Source organism: Amphiura filiformis, chromosome 15 (assembly GCF_039555335.1).
Source record: "Amphiura filiformis chromosome 15, Afil_fr2py, whole genome shotgun sequence".
NCBI classification, from domain to species: Eukaryota; Metazoa; Echinodermata; class Ophiuroidea; order Amphilepidida; family Amphiuridae; genus Amphiura; species Amphiura filiformis.
Window position 1 is genome coordinate 7189988 of NC_092642.1, and position 22622 is coordinate 7212609.

At 34.7% G+C, this 22622-nt stretch overlaps 2 protein-coding genes across 2 annotated transcripts; one reads left to right on the top strand and one right to left on the bottom strand.

The window, feature by feature from the left end:
• Positions 1-282: 282 nt before the first annotated feature.
• On the top strand, positions 283-1752 carry LOC140172092 (uncharacterized protein KIAA1958-like). Its single transcript, XM_072195440.1, is given in 3 exon segments — positions 283-381; positions 383-599; positions 602-1752. Coding segments are annotated over 3 exon segments (1467 nt in total).
• Positions 1753-19950: 18198 nt separating this feature from the next.
• On the bottom strand, positions 19951-21806 carry LOC140171193 (uncharacterized). The gene has a single exon (XM_072194403.1). The coding sequence runs from the start codon at positions 21703-21705 to the stop codon at positions 19993-19995; it is 1713 nt and encodes a 570-aa protein (XP_072050504.1). The 5' UTR covers positions 21706-21806; the 3' UTR covers positions 19951-19992.
• Positions 21807-22622: the final 816 nt, after the last annotated feature.

Genomic DNA, 22622 nt, shown 5'->3' on the forward strand with positions numbered 1-22622 from the left:
TTAGTGTATCAAAGACTCCATTTTGCAATATTAAATTGTATAAGATATTGAATATTATTATTTATATCAGGCTTTTTATCGCAACAACAAAACTGTGTATTGTATACTTTTTGCAAAGTTCCCGGATGCTTTACAATATTCATGAAAATATTGTACAGCATCCGGGAACGTTTACAGCTGAATATTGATCAATCATATTTTTGGTGATACCGTGTGTTTATCACGAGCGTTGTATTGGATCATTGGAGCCTAGTCACGCATGGTACCACTATGACAACAACAATGGCCGCTCCTAGACCCGGGAGATTCGCAAGCCTCAGCGAAGAAGAATTTAACGAGCTTTTGAGGAATAAAGATTCTGAAAACACAATCAAAGCAACGAAAAAAATCAGTGAATATTCTTCGCGCATACCTTCGGGAAAAGGGGCAGCCTGAAAATTTTGAATCTCTAGACAAGGTGGAATTAGCGAAACTGCTGGAAAAATTCTACGCGGAGCTGCGGAAGACAGACGGTAATGAATACAAAACAGCATCTATGAACGGGATTCGTACTGGCCTGAATCGCCATCTAAAGAAGGAGTGGCCTGGATTTATTGACATATTAAAGACACGGAGTTTACGGATGCCAATGTTTCTTTCAAAGCGGTGTTGGTTCAGCTTAAAAAAATTGGCAAAGGAGATGTTAAGCACCATGCATCGATTGATGAGAATGACATTGAAACCTTGTATCGGTCTGGAGTTTTTAATCAAGATTCACCGGCTGGACTTCAATACAAGGTTTGGTTTGAGCTCATGCTATATATCTGCCGTAGAGGCAGAGAGAATTTAAGAGATTTGAAGAAGGGTCACTTTATCGTAGAGGCCGATTCAGATGGACGAGAGTATGTTATGCAAGCTGTAGACGAGTTGACAAAAAAGACGCGAGAAGACAACACATCATCAAGAACAGATGCAGGGCGAATGTACGCAACCAATACCGATGAATGCCCGGTCGCATCTTTCAAAATGTATGTCTCTAAACTTAATCCTGACTGTGAAGCATTCTTTCAAACTCCAAAACGAGTTGCACCTGCAGATTCAGACTGTCCCTGGTACAAGAAATCACCAGTTGGACAGACAACGCTGGGCAGCTTCATGAACGTCTTATCAAAGCAAGCGGAGCTTTCAAAGGTGTACACAAACCACTGTATTCGCGCAACCTGTATCACAATCCTCGATGGAGAAGGCTTTGCTACCCGAGATATATGCAAAGTGTCTGGTCACGCAAATGAAGGGAGTCTGGCAGGTTACGTTGGAAGGGTAAAGGATGCAAGGAAGCAGGACATGTCGGATGCACTGTCACGGTCGCTTGGGCATAGGCCTCAAGATAAGTCTACAATCGCAAAGCCAACCGCACCAGCAACAGTAAGTAGACCTCCAGTGCCTCAAGCTGCAGCAGATATGGATTTCGTCAATGAGAACCAAGACAAAGATTATGAAGTTATGGATTTTGTTGATCTTGAGCTCACCAGCTCGCAACTGGAATACATTGAGGAGATTGTTCACTCAGAACAAAGTCAGCAAATAGAGCAGAATGCAAGTAGTGGTGCTTCAGATGCAGAAATTGCTCTATCAACTAGCACTAACTCGGTTCCTTTGATCAGTAATAATACTGGTACTAGTACCACCACACGTCGCACTATGCAGGTCCAGCAGCAGCACCCATTTGTGCTGAATAACTGCAATGTGACTATAAACTACTACAATAGATAACTTTCAAAACAGGACTGTAAATAGATGTTTGCTGTTGGATTATTTGAAACATCCACTTAAAAAAACTTGTTGGAAAATGTTGGTATTTGATTTTTGCCGAAAAAGTTGTTAAAACTGTTGGAACTTTTGGAAACGTTTGCTTCGTGTTACATGTTGAACTTTTGGAATTGGAACTTTTGAACATTTGGAACATTAACTGTTGGAACTTTTGAATGTTTGGAAATTCGGAACTTTTGATTGGAATACTCATCAGTAAGGTAAGTAAAAAGACTGATATAAATAATAATAATATATTGAATGGCTTATTTTCGTGTGATACAAGAAAATATTGCACTCGATAGAAAAATATTGCACTCGTCTTCGACTCGTGCAATATTTTTCTATCTCGTGCAATATTTTCTTGTATCACACTCAAAGCCATTCAATATTATATAAATACATCACATCAACGATTTTAAATTTCTTTACCATGCTTTTATAATCTGTCATTACTTTCGCATGTCACGATCCATAAGAACCCGGATTCATCCATTTTGTTGAGTCTAAGTGAAAAGTAAAGAATGTTAGTTGTGAAATCTAAGTAGAACAGTAATGTGTTATTTTAAGTAAGGAAAATATAAGGTACGAATGCATTCAATAAGCAAACATTCTTACTTCACCTATGTCAAATTTGTAAAAGCACATCCCGCCAAGACGGTAACAGTGTTAACCCATGCCGTTCGAAAGTTGACAGTAGACAAATTGCGGACGACTAATCGATGTATTTTTTAAAGATGATAAAACAATGCAAATTACAACATATTTAAAAGTGTATGTGAACAAAATATTCAGAAGAGTACACATATCTGGTAAAGGTCTAGCGATTCTTGAGAAAGCTTGTGATAATTTCCAAGTCATTTAAAAAAAAAATCCCGTCGGCGAGTGAAACATAATCTTGGTACTACAGATGAAACGGATTGTTGGAGCAGGCGGGTGACATGTGTGCCACATTCTTCCTCCCGCGCATTTTACACTGAGGTACATAGCAGACGATTTCTCTTATTTCGCAGATAAATTGACGATTATCTATGGTGACATGGATACAGCCTACCGCATTTTCCTGATCATATTCAAAGTCATGTAAAAGATATTGTGCCCTGTTTGCTTGTCATCTTATATCCTCCAGAGCAGAATATGATATACGATGGTCATTCAAAAAGTTCTACCTCCATCATCACATATCTGTTATTTTACGTACCAGGATATTAAAATTATCCATGATTATAATCTTAAATCTAGACTACAACATAAAAAGTTATTTCATGAAATTGTGAATTTTGGTAATATTTAGATATGTTGGTTAAAGCAAACACAGATTTGGTACGTCGGAAACGGTTAAAACTGACGCCGAAAAATTAATAACCATCACATTGTTGCTTTGGATAATCTTCATAAAATGTTTTTTAAGATGTGGTTGTCCAACTGCTTACTCAGGATAAATATGATGTTCCTTTTTGAGCTCCTTGACATGTCTTGAGACTTCAAAACAAAATAAAACATGTTTTATAGGAGAAGAAAACATTGAAGGGTTCAACAGACACACACATGTTAGTGAAATTGGCCAGATATCGACTAGACCACGTTTAAGGGTAATTCGTAAGTAAGTACGTCCTTATTTTACATGTTTTAAGCAATGGATGCATCTTGACGTGAAATAAGATGAACAGTTTGTTAATAACCCTGTATAATACTTATAAAATACAAAAACTGTGCATACGACTTAATAATGATTGCAACTTATGAACCAATTATTAATACGACTTGAACCAACAAGTGCTCACCCTATTAAAGTCAACACCCTATGGAAAATAGTCAATATGAAGGTTATTTTGAACATGAATCGGCTTTGTTGTGCAAAAGACACGATACCCAGTAAAACTGTACTATTTGCAAGCATTAGATATTGATTAGATTATTTGAATAGAAATAAAGCAATTTAATTATTTTCAGAAATAAATCTTTTATGATTTCCACATTAGATGCGGGCAACCTGTTTAATCAAAATCAGCCTTTCTTTTCAGGCCGTTTTCGAAGTACCACATTTGTATTCAGTTTAACCAACACATCTTAACAACCAAAATTTTCATCAAATAACTTTATTTTAAAGCCAAGAATTAAGAATAATATAATCATGGGCAATATCAATATCCTGTCACATAAGATAACAGAAATGTGACGATGGAGGTAGAACTTTTTGAATGACCCTCGTAGAAAACATCTACATTTTTATATCCTGTAGATTTTTGTTTTTTAGTTTTTTATCATACGGAATATAGTCATACAATATACAGTAAGCTAAATAATTAAGGTACCAGTTACGATCACCCCCTGTATATCCTAAACAAATGCAGATATGTCATAATTGGAACCAACAGCCAATAGCTGCATCTTTAAGTTCGAATTTAAGACCTCATTCGTTGAAATTGCACAAGAAATAAAGATACGACGATCAAAAAACCCAAGGAAGATTCAAATTGAAAAGTTGCAGTTTGCCACATTGCATGACCTATTGATTTGTACACAAAGCGTTCGCGAACAAGAGAACCAGCGCCGTGCTTTCATTGATAGCACGAAAAACTATAGCGTCGTGCTTTCAATGATTAGAACACAAAAGTGCAACTTTTTATTTTATATATTTTGGATCACCGTGTCTTTAATTCTTAAGGCTACATGCTCTTTTTGGTTGAAATTTTTGGCGGGAAATAATCCCGCCAAAACATTAAAGTAATCTTTTCCCACAACTAAATATCATAGTCAGGAAATTAATGATGCATCTGGTAGCTTAGATCATAACTTTCATTGCACTTAGTTGCAATTATCCCAGAAAATATCCTCCATCATCACATATCTGTTATTTTACGTACCAGGATATTAAAATTATCCATGATTATAATCTTAAATCTAGACTACAACATAAAAAGTTATTTCATGAAATTGTGAATTTTGGTAATATTTAGATATGTTGGTTAAAGCAAACACAGATTTGGTACGTCGGAAACGGTTAAAAACTGACGCCGAAAAATTAATAACCATCACATTGTTGCTTTGGATAATCTTCATAAAAATGTTTTTTAAGATGTGGTTGTCCAACTGCTTACTCAGGATAAATATGATGTTCCTTTTTGAGCTCCTTGACATGTCTTGAGACTTCAAAACAAAATAAAACATGTTTTATAGGAGAAGAAAACATTGAAGGGTTCAACAGACACACACATGTTAGTGAAATTGGCCAGATATCGACTAGACCACGTTTAAGGGTAATTCGTAAGTAAGTACGTCCTTATTTTACATGTTTTAAGCAATGGATGCATCTTGACGTGAAATAAGATGAACAGTTTGTTAATAACCCTGTATAATACTTATAAAATACAAAAACTGTGCATACGACTTAATAAATGATTGCAACTTATGAACCAATTATTAATACGACTTGAACCAACAAGTGCTCACCCTATTAAAGTCAACACCCTATGGAAAATAGTCAATATGAAGGTTATTTTGAACATGAATCGGCTTTGTTGTGCAAAAGACACGATACCCAGTAAAACTGTACTATTTGCAAGCATTAGATATTGATTAGATTATTTGAATAGAAATAAAGCAATTTAATTATTTTCAGAAATAAATCTTTTATGATTTCCACATTAGATGCGGGCAACCTGTTTAATCAAAATTAGCCTTTCTTTTCAGGCCGTTTTCGAAGTACCACATTTGTATTCAGTTTAACCAACACATCTTAACAACCAAAATTTTCATCAAATAACTTTATTTTAAAGCCAAGAATTAAGAATAATATAATCATGGGCAATATCAATATCCTGTCACATAAGATAACAGAAATGTGACGATGGAGGTAGAACTTTTTGAATGACCCTCGTAGAAAACATCTACATTTTTATATCCTGTAGATTTTTGTTTTTTAGTTTTTTATCATACGGAATATAGTCATACAATATACAGTAAGCTAAATAATTAAGGTACCAGTTACGATCACCCCCTGTATATCCTAAACAAATGCAGATATGTCATAATTGGAACCAACAGCCAATAGCTGCATCTTTAAGTTCGAATTTAAGACCTCATTCGTTGAAATTGCACAAGAAATAAAGATACGACGATCAAAAAACCCAAGGAAGATTCAAATTGAAAAGTTGCAGTTTGCCACATTGCATGACCTATTGATTTGTACACAAAGCGTTCGCGAACAAGAGAACCAGCGTTGTGCTTTCATTGATAGCACGAAAACTATAGCGTCGTGCTTTCAATGATTAGAACACAAAAGTGCAACTTTTTATTTTATATATTTTGGATCACCGTGTCTTTAATTCTTAAGGCTACATGCTCTTTTTTTTTTTTTTTTTTGGCGGGAAATAATCCCGCCAAAACATTAAAGTAATCTTTTCCCACAACTAAATATCATAGTCAGGAAATTAATGATGCATCTGGTAGCTTAGATCATAACTTTCATTGCACTTAGTTGCAATTATCCCAGAAAATTCTTGATTTGTTTTTACAGAGTCTTGAATTGTCGATGTTTTTGATCAAAAACATCACTCGGTGTATTTTGAAACTCGAGGCATTAACTCTTCTCAAATTAGCCCCAAATCATAATTTATTATATGCACGTGTAGCAAACACCAATGGGAATAATTGGACGTTGTTTGCGGAGCCTAAATTTGGTTTGATTTTATTTCACAATAATTCTAAGGTGAGAATTTTGACCTGACATTTACTTTTTGGATTTCAAATTTAAATTTATTGATATACATATTTTGAATAAATAAAGAGTACGCTTACCTTTCTGCAACACTTCCCGGTATCATTAAGCATCTGCTGATAACCAACATTTTAGCTGAAAACAGTCCCTTCCTATCATTTTTGAACAAAATATGGTTCAAAAGTCCGTACGCTGCGTGTATAAACTAGCACAGCGAGATAACGAACAGAGCTATTTACGGTGGGGTATCTATTGTAAGCTATTAGGGTAGGCCTATAGTATATCTTCCCGCAAGTGACAAGATGTGTCAAGCAGGGCGGTATATTCAAACGCTATTGTCTGGATCATTGAGTATCGATTGAGCACATACATGCAGCACGGATGTGTGTGTCCTCCCCAGGTTTTGACATAAATTACAAATGAAGTCGTGAATGACCCAGCGTTTTCATTTTATTATTAAATTAATCGTCGTTTATCACGAGTGCTAAGAGTTGTACCAGTTCAATTCATCAAAATTAATTTGTATTAAATGAAAACAAACAGACAAGTAGAGTCATATGTCTTTCTATGACCGTATTCCTACCAAAATCAAAATCAAAATGATTTTCAATACACTAGAAACGTGTTGATATGTATATCTTTGAAAATCGCCGAATGTTAACCACAGTCACCGTGGCACAGCATAGGCATCTTTAGCATTCAGTGAAATTGGCAGTGGTTCGAACCCCGGTGAAAATTTTAGTATTTTTTATTCTTTTTACTAATGCTTAATAATGTGCCGTTTTACAAACACGCCCCTGAATGAAACTCATGGGCATGTACCCTTAACCAATTCAACAAATAAGGTCTTAAATCAGAGCCAAAGAGTACAGGTATCGGCTGCTTGTTTTGATTTCGACACATTTGTCCAGTTATTTAGGATATACAGGGGTGAAAACAACTGCTACCTTAGTTCTTTTGCTTACTGTATTGTGTTTGGCAGAATTTTGCATTAACGATATGGTTACGATATAACAATGTTTATCTAGTTTAATCACCTGGGGAAATATCATGTTTATTTTTTCTTCAACTACCAACAGAAACAGTTTCGTCTATATACTTTTGGGACTTTGTTAATTGCTATTTTACACAAGAAGAGAATGGGGAAATGTGCAAGTTGTTCACGAAATGTTTATTGAAAATTCATGATCGAAGAAATTACAACTTAATTAATATTTGTCAAAGTTTGAATTCGGTTACAGTTTGTCAATAATGCAGAATAATGATTGAAACCCAAAATGGAATTATCTGACAAAACTATCACTTGCTTATTACCAGACTCATCCCATTATTATACATTCTTGATTTTGATTTCAAATATGAAAGATACAATGAATGGATTAATTAGTAAATTGACAAGAGATGACATGTTTTCCATTTGCTCAGAACGAGCACATTTTCCATGACAATGCCAATCTTGTAAATCGCTGGCATCGTCAGGAGCATGAATTAATACACGCGTCGACATGATACGTATTATCATTTCAAGCATTCATCATATCCAATCTGTTTTGATGACATGTTCTTAAGTTACAAATTCGAGCTAATTTGAATTATTTCTAAAGTGAAGCATTTCTTATTTCTGTATTTAATATAATACATAATACCATATGTAAATTATAATGTATAGTGTTATGATGGTTAATAAGAAAAATCTCAGTTTTTCATTTTTGCACACAATACTCCAAAATGGTGCAGAATTGTTTATTACAAATGTTTCAATTTTGCAATAACAGAAAAAAGTAATACTTTATTTAAGATAACTGTTCATCAAGGTTTTCTCCAATGCATTTCCTACTAGATACTAGATTGAAAATTCAATATTTAAGTCAATGGTGGCAGGTAGGCTGAAAGCTCTAATAATGGTTTCGAAGCAGTAACGTACTGGTGTACGAATTTTATACACATATGTATTGGCAAAATATCAATATGGATTTTCTCATTTGTATTTCTTTTATATAAACATCTCAAAAAAGTAACTAACCCAATTAAATAATGGCCATTATTCAAAAAGGGGCTATTGTATTACAAATCTGTTGGAAGCAGAATTTATTTCTGCGCATTTTGACACATCATTTGATACGATATTCCAGAAAACAATAAAACACGGGTCAATTTAATGTAGTGAGGTCCAGATATGAAAGTTGCTCTTACATACAAAACAAAAACATTCAGATATCGTTACACAGATTTCCTTCTATTATACTGAATACAAAATCAATACAATTTACTCCAACTTTCAAATCTTAGGTTACATTGATTTAAATGTACGCTGTGACGTCAGTATTTTAGTCAATTGCTACAAATGAGGTGTCAAAATGTGCAGAAATAAATTCTGCTTCCAACGCATTTTACAGATTTGTATAACAATTGCCCGTTTTTTAATAATGGTCATTATTTACGGGGGTTAGTTACTTTTTTTGAGATGTTTATATTGTGACGATAATTCGGCTTTGCATAATGGAATATGATTATAGTGCCGCAAACCATTATACACGTGCATCGAGTGCACGCCGTATTATCCATGCATCAATTGCACGCCGTGGGGAGATGTCTTGCCCATGTTTAGAGATTGGATCACTTCTTGTTGACTCTCCGAGCCATGCGTACGCAATCATCTGTTTAGGTTTGTTGTTCATGACGGCGAGTTTACTATTTGTCATGACGAGCACGTGAATTATATTCAATTATGCCGCAAACTCTGGCAAGGTTTGGTAGTACAAACATTTATTATTTTGCTCTATCATGCTTATGTTCTGACCACTATGCAGAAATCTCAATAAATTTCATAAACGTAATTCTGTTTGAACTTCGTGTTAGTTATTTCCTTTCCCGCTCATTATTTACCCTCCTTGTTGGGAATCCAAATCCGGTATCTCTCTCTGCCTTCCTTTTGAGTATTCCTCACGTTTCATTACAACATGTTTTATTTATTTGCTTATTTTTGCAGTATTACCCAGATTCAGGCTATTTTGTAACAAACAATAATGTATATTGTTCCATCCTTTCTAGCCTTGTCGTTTTCTTGCTTAAAACTTAACTATGAATTTAATCTGTATTCCATTGTGATATTAAAGGACTATGGCAGGCCCGTACGCAGGGGGTGCCCCAAATTTGGGAAAAGTATACAAAAAGTCCCAAATTTTGAGAATTTGTGAGCTCTATCATGTTTATGTTCTGACCACTATGCAGAAATCTCAATAAATTTCATAAACGTAATTCTGTTTGAACTTCGTGTTAGTTATTCCCTTTCCCGCTCCTTATTTCCCCTCCTTGTTGGGAATCCAAATCCGGTATCTCTCTCTGCCTTCCTTTTGAGTATTCCTCACGTTTCATTACAACATGTTTTATTTATTTGCTTATTTTTACAGTATTACCCAGATTCAGGCTATTTTGTAACAAACAATGTATATTATTCCAAAAAGTCCCAAATTTTGAGAATTTGTGAGCGTAGCGAGCAAAAAAATCAGGTTTTTTACGCTTTTTTTGGACAAAAAAGGTTCAAATTTTTGGGAAGAAAGTCCAAAATCGCCACCCCCCCCCTTGGAAAAAAGTCCACTTTTTCAAAATCAGCACCCCAAATGAAATCCTGCGTACGGGCCTGGACTATGATAAGCAACGCTTTAACTGAATGAGGTTTAAGAATATTTTGGTGCTGAACTCTTTAAAAAAGGAAAAAATTGAGAAAACAGTTACTAGTTTTGTGTCTTTAGTCTAGAATATACATTTACAGTTTTCATTGATTTGGTGCTTTTCTCAAAAACAGCTCATTTTGTCAGAAATATATGCTAAATGGATTCCTTGCATCATTTCCCGTAAACTGTCATTATTTATCATTGATAGTCCTCCAGCAATTCGTTCCCGGCTTTATAGACATGCACCTCATGTTCAAGCGGAAGTTCGAAGGCAAGTTGAAGTAATGTTAGATCAGGGAGTTATTCGGGAATTAACTAGCCCTTGGAGTTTTCCCGTTTGTATGATAACTAAACCAGGGACAAATACTTGGCGTTTCTGTATCGATTTCAGGAAATTAAACAATTTGGAACCGCGTCACAACTGGCCCTTAGCTCATATACATGACTCTCTAGACAGTTTGGGGTCTAACCAACCAAAATACTTTACAACTTTGGACTTAGCCTCTGGCTACTGGCAATTAGGCCTTGAGGAGCAATCTAAGCCTAAAACCGCATTTATCACCCAAGACGGTTTGTATGAATTCAATGTGATGCCTTTTGGTCTTCATAATGCGCCATCAACTTTTCAGCGAGTGATGCAAGAAGTATTGCGTGGGTTAAATTGGAAATTTGTATTCTGTTACTTAGACGATGTAATTGTTTTAAGTAGAGGTGTTGATAGACTAAGAGAAGCAGGATTAACGTTACAATTACCCAAGAAATGAAACTTATATATTATACTGTCACTGCTGTTTTAACCACATACCGTATATTAATTGTATGTTCTATAGTATACATATTGGCGGAGTAGAGCGAGGGTAAAAAACAACAAGTTTGTTTTCTCTACGTGGTCTAACAACCTAAATTATTATAGTCCGGGCGAATGGTAACATATGCCTCAAATTAATATGTTTTCAAATTAGTGCAGAATAGGTTAGATGTGAAAATTGATAGTGTTAGATAAAATACTTAGTGATTTCATTTTGCTCGTAACAAAATGCAAAATGTATGAAAACAGAATCTTTAAAAATATTTGTCAAAAATTTTGCTTGAAAATACAACTTTTTCTGGACTTCTCAATTAAAAAAAACGAAATACGGTAATACTGCTCCAAAAAACGACACATCATACATGAGTCAAACTTTGTTGTAGCTTATTGTGTTATTGATACAATGACAGCATAAAAAACGCAATTAACATTGGCATACATATAATATACTTTTATTTGGCATAATATGTTATAACACTTACATTTTCTTATTGTGACATTTCATATAAAATATTTTTGACATATAGTGGGTTCATTTTATTTCACAAATTTAGTTTATACACGTTTACATTCATTCTTGTTTAAAAATTAATAACGTTACATCGTCTTGTTAACATGCAACAATTGGACAAGGGGAAAGTGGTAAATATAAATCATTTCCATTTTCTTTCACTTATCGGTGTAATGTGTTGCTTTCACTTTTTTTTGCCGTGGATGTCACTATAATCATCAACAAGAAATTTCAAGTTTCTCTCCAAATTTCAAAGACAAATGTTGCAAAATCATCTTGTGGCATTTGTTGTGAGAATTTGCATAAAGATTTCCAAATAAATTTAAGTGCTTCAAATGCGCGTTACTTTTTTATTACACGACACCGTCCAAATAAGGATAGAGCACTATGTCACGTGATATTTATTATGGCGCCAACAATGTTTGAACTCTAATAGAGAAATCTGAAATTTATTGTGATTATTTCACACATCTTGCTTTGCAAACAATATGAGACATATTTGTATATTATGTCCCATATTGTCTGCAAAGCAAGATGATTATCGTTTGTTGCATGTTTCTTCTAACAATCCAAGAAACACACTTTATATTTCGAGGACAGTTAATATCCTAATTGCATACATATTGAAACTTGCGAGAAAAATATTACGTACTTTGTCTAATATATATAATTATATAGGTATAAAATAATACCGCGGAGTATTAAAATATTCTTGTACGCGGAATGCTGATACACTGGTCATTTGCATATTTATCCTCAATGTACAGATGTAGGGCATTATATCAGCAAAAGTTCTCATGCTACCTATAATGTGGCAGCAGATAAACGGTACAAGATAAAAACCAGCAAAAGTGCTCACTTCATACCTCAAACTAGACTTATCTCCAGAGTATCTGTGAGAATTCACTTCTTCAACTACAATCAGAGATACGCTAGAACCTAGAACATCCCAATCTATCCGGCCACAGTTCGTCAACCCTTAATGTACTTGTATACGTCAGATGACCTTCGAATGTACTGGGTACAAAAACTCATTCTCCATTCAATGAGGTCAATTTATGTGGGCTATCATCATAGGTGAATAGAAGCGGTTGAACTATAGCAAGAAGTGAAACTGTTTTAGGTTCATAGTGCTACGGTATCTATCCACACATTCCGTTATGTTAAAGGTAATTACCAATGACACAATGTAATGAATGGACATTCCTGCAAGATTTTTAAACTAGATTTGTGTAGTTACTTTTCACTGACCAAATCACCACCAGGGTAGGGGCAATTTCACTCCAGGGAAGGATAGTCATACTCGATTACATCGTATATAAGTACAATACATACACATGTGCGAATGATAAAAAAGGATGAGTGAATGAATACGCGTTGCCAATTCAATAACCCGGGCAACCATCTCAAATACTCCATCAAATGCCTTTGTGTTGTATTTAAAGGAAATCATGTTATTCTAAACATTATTACAATCAATTATATTAATATTTACCATAGCTTACTGCGTGATCGCTGTAAACTTCAAGCTTCATGAGCTGAAATAAGAAAAAAGCAACTCGCTTTTAAAAGCATCATAGCGCCATCAACGTCCAATTGTGTACTCATTTCATCATGTCTCGTATTAGTCTGAAAGTCAATTGATGGATCAGGACATGATTCATTGCATTAATACCCGTCAATTAAGTGGTCTACATTAATTTCAACATTAAAGTGATGAGCACATATGAGAAGTAGCGTATGGATGTTTCAACCATGTTCGCCTTTTTATCAGGACACGAAATAAGAATTTCTTATTTCTCGACCCATGGGTTATAAAGAGTAAAATTGTATATTGATTTGTTGAGAGTGCCATTGCCTTTCTTTTTTCCTGCTCTCTTTCTTCAATTGTTTTTCTTTCTGTTCTCTTCATACAGGCCAGCATGCATATATAAATTAAGCTTTTAAGCTAGGCTTGATCAATTTGCTTGAGCCTGGTCCCATCAAAACCCAACATTGGGCCCGCCAGCCCAAACAATCAAGATAGTGGTTATGGTAAGTATTGGAAAGCAGTGGTGAGATTTGGACGTGGCACAAACTTTGAACCTGATTGAAATTAAGTTTATTACACCTTTTTTTTTATAACATTTGTATATTTGTTTGTTTCAAATGAGAGAAATTGTATTTGGAAGAAAACGACTGCAAGGAAGCGTACTTAGAATGATTTCTTTCAATATCACCTTTTCTATTTTTGGTAACCAAAATATATGTTTCCCTTAAAAGTACATAAAATAGCCCTGCATAGTTATTGGTTAAACTTTGATGCCGTAAAAAAACGTGACCAAATGGCGCGATAATACCATGTCCGAAGTACAAAATGTAATAAACTTATCTGGTTCGTACTGGTAGAAGACAGAAAACTATTTGACATAAATGGTAACAAAATAAGTAGCACATTAACCATAGCAATTGATAGAAGTGACCAGCACCATATTCCCAATGATAATTATATATCTTGTTAAATCCACGACGAAATATATTCTGTGTATGAGTTATGTGTACAAGTATCGTACAATTTATTTCTTCAAATTATATATTCTTTTATGCGATGATTTACATTTACATTTTGTACAATAATGTTTCCATATATTTTTGTGAGTGTACAACAGTAGCCAAATAATACAGATAGTTCCTTTTTGTCCAACAGCAAAATATTATCTTAAAAAAATCAAATATGTTAGTCTCGCACAGATACGCATTGGTCTAGTCATGTGTGGCAAAAAGTCTTGTTTGGGTTTTTTCTTTCTTTAAAAAAACCCCAAATATGTACAATGATGAGTCGCGTGACTTGTGAAACACTTTCAACCATTTTACCTCAACATATTCCCGTTTAATTATGTAATCCAATTTTTCTGTTCCCACGATATTCATTTTAACTAATGGGCAGACTATAACACAAAGAAAATATTTACACAAACCTTTGTAAAAATAGAAATCATAAATTTACATTAAACAAATCATACACAAAATAAAACCAATTGTCTTTAAACTGTACTTGAAGATGAAAGGGTTAAAATATTAGTTTCTTGGTGTACTCCCAGCAAACACAAAACCTTTCAACACGTTTTAAACTGGTTATATTTGGGGATTTGCTTTATGTAAAAACGGTTAAATTAATTACATTGAGTGTCGGATTGTGTAAAATGTTTTTTGCAAACTTTTTTTACCAATTATTTCGCCAATACTTAAATAACATTATGTAAGAATATTTTGCAGTAAGTTAAAATATTATCAAAACGTTTAAACCCTTTATATACCCTTAATATAACCGGACATTTAAACGTTTTGGCAAACATTTTTTAACCTTTAGCATAATGTTGTCGAAAATGTTTTGTGTTTGAAGGACTTCACATTCTTTTTACGACAATATCGTGTGCTTGCAAAGGGTATGGGACAACTGCTGTAATATTTTATATTGTATGGCTTTTTGCATAATCATTTAGAGTGCACACCGATGAATAAGACTTCCATATTACTTTCCTGGCAAACATCTGTGTGTGTGCTTATCTATACACTATGTGCTATTTCAGGACTGATATCCAAGAAGGTCTGGGTCGTATGGTGACCATCTGGCGAATTATTTGAAAGAATAAGATTGACTCCATAAGTACTCCACACTGGAGAACTCGGTCTGACCTTGAACTCCAATAAGTCACGGATAGCGAAAGTCACACATAATGCAAGAAACTTATTTTGATTGGAGAGTTTTAGTTATAGGTATGCGCCCTTGAATTGTGCGACTCTTTGCATATTTTCTGACAATCATTTTCTTCACATGTGAAGAACATTGGATGTCTCTCATAGGTCAAATAATTCATATACTACTATATTTACTTTATATGATGATAAAAGCCTGAATCAAATTTACGAAAATACAAAAGTGTGGTATTTTGATCATTGTCCATTGAAATACAATACGTTTTCTTTCTTGTTTCATCTGCAGTGTGTTAATAACAAAACGTATTTTGAATAACATATATAAAAATATCCCTACTTGATGTTACACAGTTGGTATCGTACTATATGCAACCTAATTCTACTCATTGCTAAATGGTGTGTCATGAATACAGTTTGTGGTCATGAGTGTCATTTACTTATGCATCTGTTTCCGATTTTCACTGATCAAAGTCGCAGATCACGAAACTTTAAACCTTATGGAGGTATTATTACGGCTGGTTAAAGTATAAATATAAAATAGTAGTAGAAATAAATGAATAGACAAAGTACTCGCTTGCATTGCAAAAAAGCAAATAAAACACCATTATTAACAAAATAAGGTAGCGCATCCAAATTGATTTGAGCTTTGGATCGAGCTTTGGATCGACCGTCGATGTTGCCGATCTGTATGCCTATCACTGATTGAAATATCAGTTCTACAAACATTTCTTCTTTGTATTAACAAAAATAAAATTTTACCAGTTGTTTTTTTAATAACAAGAATTGATAGAGCATCGCCGGTCGATCCAAAGATTGAAGATATTGTGATGCGCTGCCCAAACATGTTTTCTTTATATTTTTTATATACGTTCTTTTGATTCACCCTGGGGACATAATAGCAAAATCACGACATTGTGTCTACTAGAAGTTACATCTGTCATTAACGAAGACCATACATGGCATGTAAGTAATTGGTAATTAGGTTCGTGTACAAATAAGTACGCCATTATCATACCAAGTACACATGTTGCCATGACAACTAGTTATATAAAATGAGATACAAATATTAACGTACTTTTAGTATTTAAAAGCTTCATCTTATATTGAAATTACTCAACAGCAAAGGCAGACAATTGAAACTACTGTTATTATGTTTTCTATTTTTTCATATAATTGATTCATGTTGCACAACCTGACAATGAAATCAATAATATAGCGTCAATTGTGGTTCTCTTATATTATAGAAAAACAAACGCTTCGAACAATATTAGCTAAAGCAAAAGAACTTTCTTTTCTGTTTAGATCAGTACAAATGAACCTTCCTTTGCAAACTTAGTACCGGTATTCGTATTTCGATTCTAAATCAATTTAAGTTACGAAATGTTATGCTGGCTTTCATCGTCAAAGCAAGTATACATTAAAGATTTTCAAGTTATATTCCAAACATTTTCATTTTCCCTTGAAAACATCCGAAGTGCTTAACAATAACAATACATCATATTGTGAGATACTTTTTGCTGAAAATATTATATAAAAAGAAAAACAGGGCACTGTACGCATAGCAAAATACAAAAAAAATATATATGTATAATATAAAATACTGCCGACATCAAGTGACTCACATAATGAAATGAATACGCTAACAAAAGTCATGACAGATGGCTTCTAAGACATCTGTCATGTCTTTTAATCTGTCACCATTTGTTGGTTGAGAGTATTAAAGTGTTAATCATCTGGTTATAGTCTAGTCATATTAGTACTTCAAAGGCTATATGGAAATAGGCATAGTACACGTTTAACAATTTAATCAGGAAATGTCGAACAGCGAAGTGCGTCTAGCATATTTCCGATTGATTTTATGTGTGAACTCGTCCATTTTCTTTAAATATATGTACGTGAAATAAATTCAAGCTTGATCTACTTATGGATAGGTATATTACCTTTAAAGTCACCTCGACAATTTCTTGAAGTCCTCATTAACATCGCATGCCTTTACACTTGCAGACTGATTAAAGTAAAGGTACAAAATAATGCCAACTTGCATTTTACTTGAGGCGTATGGGTATACCTTTGGTGTTACATTACAGTGCTAAACCAAAGTTGCACCAACCGATGTAACTCGAGTCCGAGATTCTTTTTTTAAAGCTAGACATTGAACTCGTCGAACTATTAAGAGGCCATTTCCTCCCGTAGCTGAGTTGTAGTGATGCTTAGTATCACATGTTAGCGATTAATTAAACGTCCGTCCGATGAGTTCAAGGACTTACTTAGGTTTATTTCATTTGGGACCATCGTTTAAAAAATTGTGAATCTGTAATGAGATAATGGAAATTTATTTTCATAGTTCAACACACTTTGTCGATTGTTTTTTCTTACAATAAAAAAAAATCCATTTTTTGTGGTCAAAATATATTTTTTATTTACAAAACATGGTGTAACTGCCATGGTCGACTTATTCTGTGGAATGCATTTCCCTCTTTTTGGTAAAAAAGGTAATTCCCCTCTTTTGAAGCACCCTATTATATACGATGTATAAGTTTCCTATCTGAACTTCATTCATTTGGCAGACTCGAGAGTATCTTATTTCAGAAGAAATTATCCTAATCACAACAAGAAGTCGTCGGTGTAGATTACAATCAATACAACATTTTGTTTCCTGATATTCACATCAAAACAGCAGAGCAACATTTAACAAACACTTGAAGACGTTATAGTGAAGGTATGAAAATGTTTATGTAATTATTAACCCACGGTAATGTTAAAAGTGTGCTTTTAACACGTTCGAGTGTTAAAATTAACCTAATATCTTTGTATTTCACACGCGTTTTAGTGTTAATGAATTAACACTCCTATACCTTCTTGTATAAACGTTGGCGTCTTCAAGTTCAATTTAAAAGTGTAATCGCTTTGCTAATTTTGCAGTGTGACGGTTGTACAAAATTGTGCGTAACGTAGTCTTACCATACCGTGCAATCCCACGCAAAATGATTTTATCTACTAGTCTTCAATTTCATTTAACAAAATATATTCTTTAAATAACTTCTTTCCGGATCATAATTTTTATCGGATATTCATCAAGATCTTAATGAAGTGTTAAAGTAATTACAGTACCAATAATAAATGTTTTGAATTCTATGTCTACGCCATTTAACATTTATGTCGCTATATAATGTAGTTTTCTCTGATCACGAAATTAGATTTTTGTAATATTTTTCTTACCATCAAGTACCTCTTTTTTCAATTTCAAACCTGGGCCATAACGAGCAATTACAATCGCCCAATTGTAGCATCCCGATACTGCAAAACCTAACATTTCATATATTTTGAATCCATGCAAATATAGCGTATTCTTATATATTACCGCATTTACAACTTTGAATAAGTTTACCTCTTATCATCTATCATATTTTCAATCCATAATAATGTGCCAACTTGCATTAAAATGCCTCAATTGCATTACAGCACAATATAAAAGCTATATTAATATACTTTTATTTCATGTTGTTATGTGCATAAATGTAGTTTATTACGTAGCGCTTTTCCAACTGGAATAAACTTTCCGCTCGATCTTTTACATTGCAATTCCAATATCTATATTACTGTTTTTTATTAGATCATAATATGATACTACATCATTATCATAAAATTTCATAAGTGGTCCTTCAATGCCAGTTTGCATTACTGTTACAAGTGCATCAGGCTTTAAATATACACTAATATTTATTAAACCCATAAAAGCTTGCCCAAAGGCATACTCTTAATAAAACTACCGCATCATGCTCGTTGATCACGCATTCTGGATACAGCACGAATTTAAATATATATATAACCTACAATGTGCAATGCAATGGACCACAAACATTGTGTTTCTTCACATAAAAAATCCCTTACGCTACGCCATCAATTTATTTACGCTATTAAGAGAAAACCCTGGATGTGCTAATGTAATCAAGTCCTTCGAATCACACACAAATATTTCACTACACTAAAGTTTGGTCTGTCAGCTCTGCGAGCTAGCTGGTAAAAAGATTTTTTTCGCTTTCCTAGCATGGGCTATTCCGGTTCAAATCCATACACCCCAAAATGGAAGACATGATCTTCCACACAAGGAGTGTGCATTTCAAATGGGGTTAACTAAATGGGTGACTCCAATTGAAATCTACACGCTCTTTGAGGGAGATTAATGTCGTTGCTTCCAAAGGGGGTACAGATTGCAACTAGAATAGCCCAAATGCTCTTTGATGCTGTACGCCAATCATGCAAACCTCTGTACTTGAACGTTGAAGTATGTTAGAGTTTATTTCACTGATTTGGGTATATCACCGACCCAGTTTATTTGTGGTATATTTTTCCTTTCATAATTATTTCCTACATGCTTTTAAATAACAAAACCATGTAATGTATTGTTTGAAAATAAATAAATATATAAAATTATATATGACTGAACAATACTATGTCTTTCTTTTTTAATTAACAATAAAACTGTCTTAATTGACAACGAATAAATCAAATTACAAAACTTTCAAGAACATTTTCACGTCGTATATTTGATTAATGTTGTCAAAAACCTTCAGTTCATTGACGCTGATTATATACTAACCATGATTAGATTAATGTTCTTAAGTGTTGCTTTAGGTGAACGTTACTGGATTTTAATCAATATATTATACCTCAAACATTCAAATGAATCAAGGACATTTTAAGCACATGATTCGTTTTTATTCCTTCAAATTTTCAATACGAAAAACTCAGGCAAGGGGCATTCTTTAATTGGTTATAAGTGGGTGCAACATGATCATATCATAGACGGGGGTGGAATACTCCCGCATGGTCGCTGGACTTCATCTAATGGTGTACACGGACATAGAGCCTTTCTGAAAGATCTTTGAAAGCGCAAATTGAACAAAGTAAATAAAATAGGGTTACATAAAGAGTGTATATATCCCAAATATACTGCCACACTCATACCAGTTATATTACTCATCTCTGGACGGAAGCAATAGAGAAGAATAAGAACAAAGTACGGTGTCCAGCACGTTACTAAACACGTCAAAACTACACCAAGTTGACGGGCTGCTTTGTCTTGTTTCTTCAATAGTGTCAACGCCTTACTACCTTGTCCACTAATAAGAGAGAAAGAATTACTGAAGGAATTCCTCACTCTTTCCTTAATTGCATTTAGATTCTCAGGAACTGTTAACGATTGCTGTCGTTGTGGGTAGCTAGCAGATGGTTGCCGAAACCCGATTTCGCTGCAATAGCCACTATCACTACTCGGTCTTGTTAACATTTCTGCGGAAAACGATGTTCTACGGAGTCGAGAAGAATGGGAACTTAGTCGCTCTCTAAAAATAGATCCTCTTGGAGAAGCTGGCGGTCTTCCAGGGAGTAGTAAGCTTGTGGTATCTTCGCTTTCTGGCAAGTCTTTAGGTGATATTGGTGGGGACGATGATTCATTTGAAAGGGTTCGCATTCTTGGACAATTGCATACAGGCATTACTGGTACAGCTATGCTGACTTCACCAGCCGTTACATACTCGTCCTCATCATTCATACCAAGATGAAAGTTCACATTGCCTTGACTTAGCCCCGGTGAACTGTGGCTTCTAAGTATGCTATTACACTTTGGATCATCATCACTGCTGGGGTATATCTGCAGGTAATGTGAACTATTACGCTTTGTATCTACGCTGGAATGGCTACTGGCTATTTTGGGCGATCCTGATGGTGATGTTTTGCGAGAATTAGTTGGCAACGAGCGTCGTGAATCTCCTTTTGCAATAACCGATTCCACGGGTAGAATTTCACATGATCGAGATGTATTATATAATATATGCTTTGGTCTACTGCTTGTTGTATCGGAACAAAAACTGTTCCCTCTTTCACGAATCATATCGACGCTGGCTACCCTCTGATGTCGTCCGAGCCATTGCCCATTCAATGCTATGCTTAAAAAGTCTTTAGTTGGTGATCGTTTATCTATTGAATTACTACTTGAAGTTCGTTCAATCATCAGTGTAGGTATTTGCATTCCTTCAGGTTTCCGTTTGAAACTTCCTTTTTCGGAACCTCTCGAACCTCTCAAGCTTATATTTGAACCCTCTCTCTCTTCATTTATACTTTCATAATGTTGAACACGCTTCGCACCCGTACCATACTGATTCTTTAGTTTCTTTTTTAAAGCACTGAGTTGCCGTTCACCTCTTTCTCTTTTGACGGCTTTGTCATAAATAACTTGTAATCGCTGAAGCTGTTGCTCATTGATCAAACCTTGCTGTAACTCATTTCCTTTATTCGGCAGGCTATTTCCAACACTTGCTCTTCCTAAATCAAGTTTAGAACGGCTGTGTATAGCTTTAAAAATTCGCGAATAAATTGCACACAGAGTTATTAACGGAATGAAAAATACACATATAGATACAGATCCCATCAACCATGTGCTCTTTCCAAAATTTACAAATTCTGTTTTGGCTGGTACATAGATGTCACCAAAAACATACGGCCACATAGCGGCTGGTACTAAAGTTAAAACAGTCGAAATTCCCCATACAATTGCTATAAGAAGTAACGCTCTTCTTTTGGTACGCCGTCGTAGATATTTTATCGGTGACGTAATTGACCAAAAACGATCCAAATTTAGAAGAACTAGGTTTAAAATACTGGCAGTGGTGAGAAGGAAATCAAGGGTTACCCAAATTCCACGAAGTGCTATATACGATTCCAAGTCTCCGGGCGCGTGCAGATTTAGAAGATTAAAGGGTATTACAATAAGTCCAACTAACAAATCTGACAATGATAGACTTAGTGCGAAGTAATTACTAACTGTGTGCAGTGTCCGATCGGTGCGTAATACATGAATAACAAGTCCATTGGAAAGTACTGTTGTTATACTCAACAGAATAATAAACGTAAAACAACCATTAATCCATCATATCTGGTTTCATATTGTTCAACTGAAGTAGTTGTTTCAACCTCATCTTCACCACAACAGGTACGATTAATTCTCCAATTTTGCGTAGAAATCACTATGTCTGGATAACTGGGGAACAATAATCCATTGTTGGAGTTGGCAGTTATTGAAGTCTCTCCGCTGTCTTCCATTACTGTGTTGAAGTATAAGTATTAGAGTTTGATAATAATGTGAATGAATTGCAGACGGGCCTTATACTTGTGAATAATAAGAAAATCCTGCTGCCGCTGTATATGTAGCCTAGCCTCGGGCAAGTGATGCGTTTAGGAGGTCTATCTATCTATTCATAGTTAAGAATAGTTCGCTCCCACACAACTACCACATCTCCCTCTAACTGCCAAATGCTGCACTGACTGCAGCACACATGGATTACCGGCCACGTCTGCATACCAAGTGTCGGTGATGAAGATAACATACAATCGCAGACCACACAGATGAGACAGGGAGAAAATATG

Coding starts and splice junctions, on each gene's coding strand:
- LOC140171193 (XM_072194403.1), bottom strand. CDS start 21,705: ATGTGGCCGTATGTTTTTGGTGACATCTATGTACCAGCCAAAACAGAA.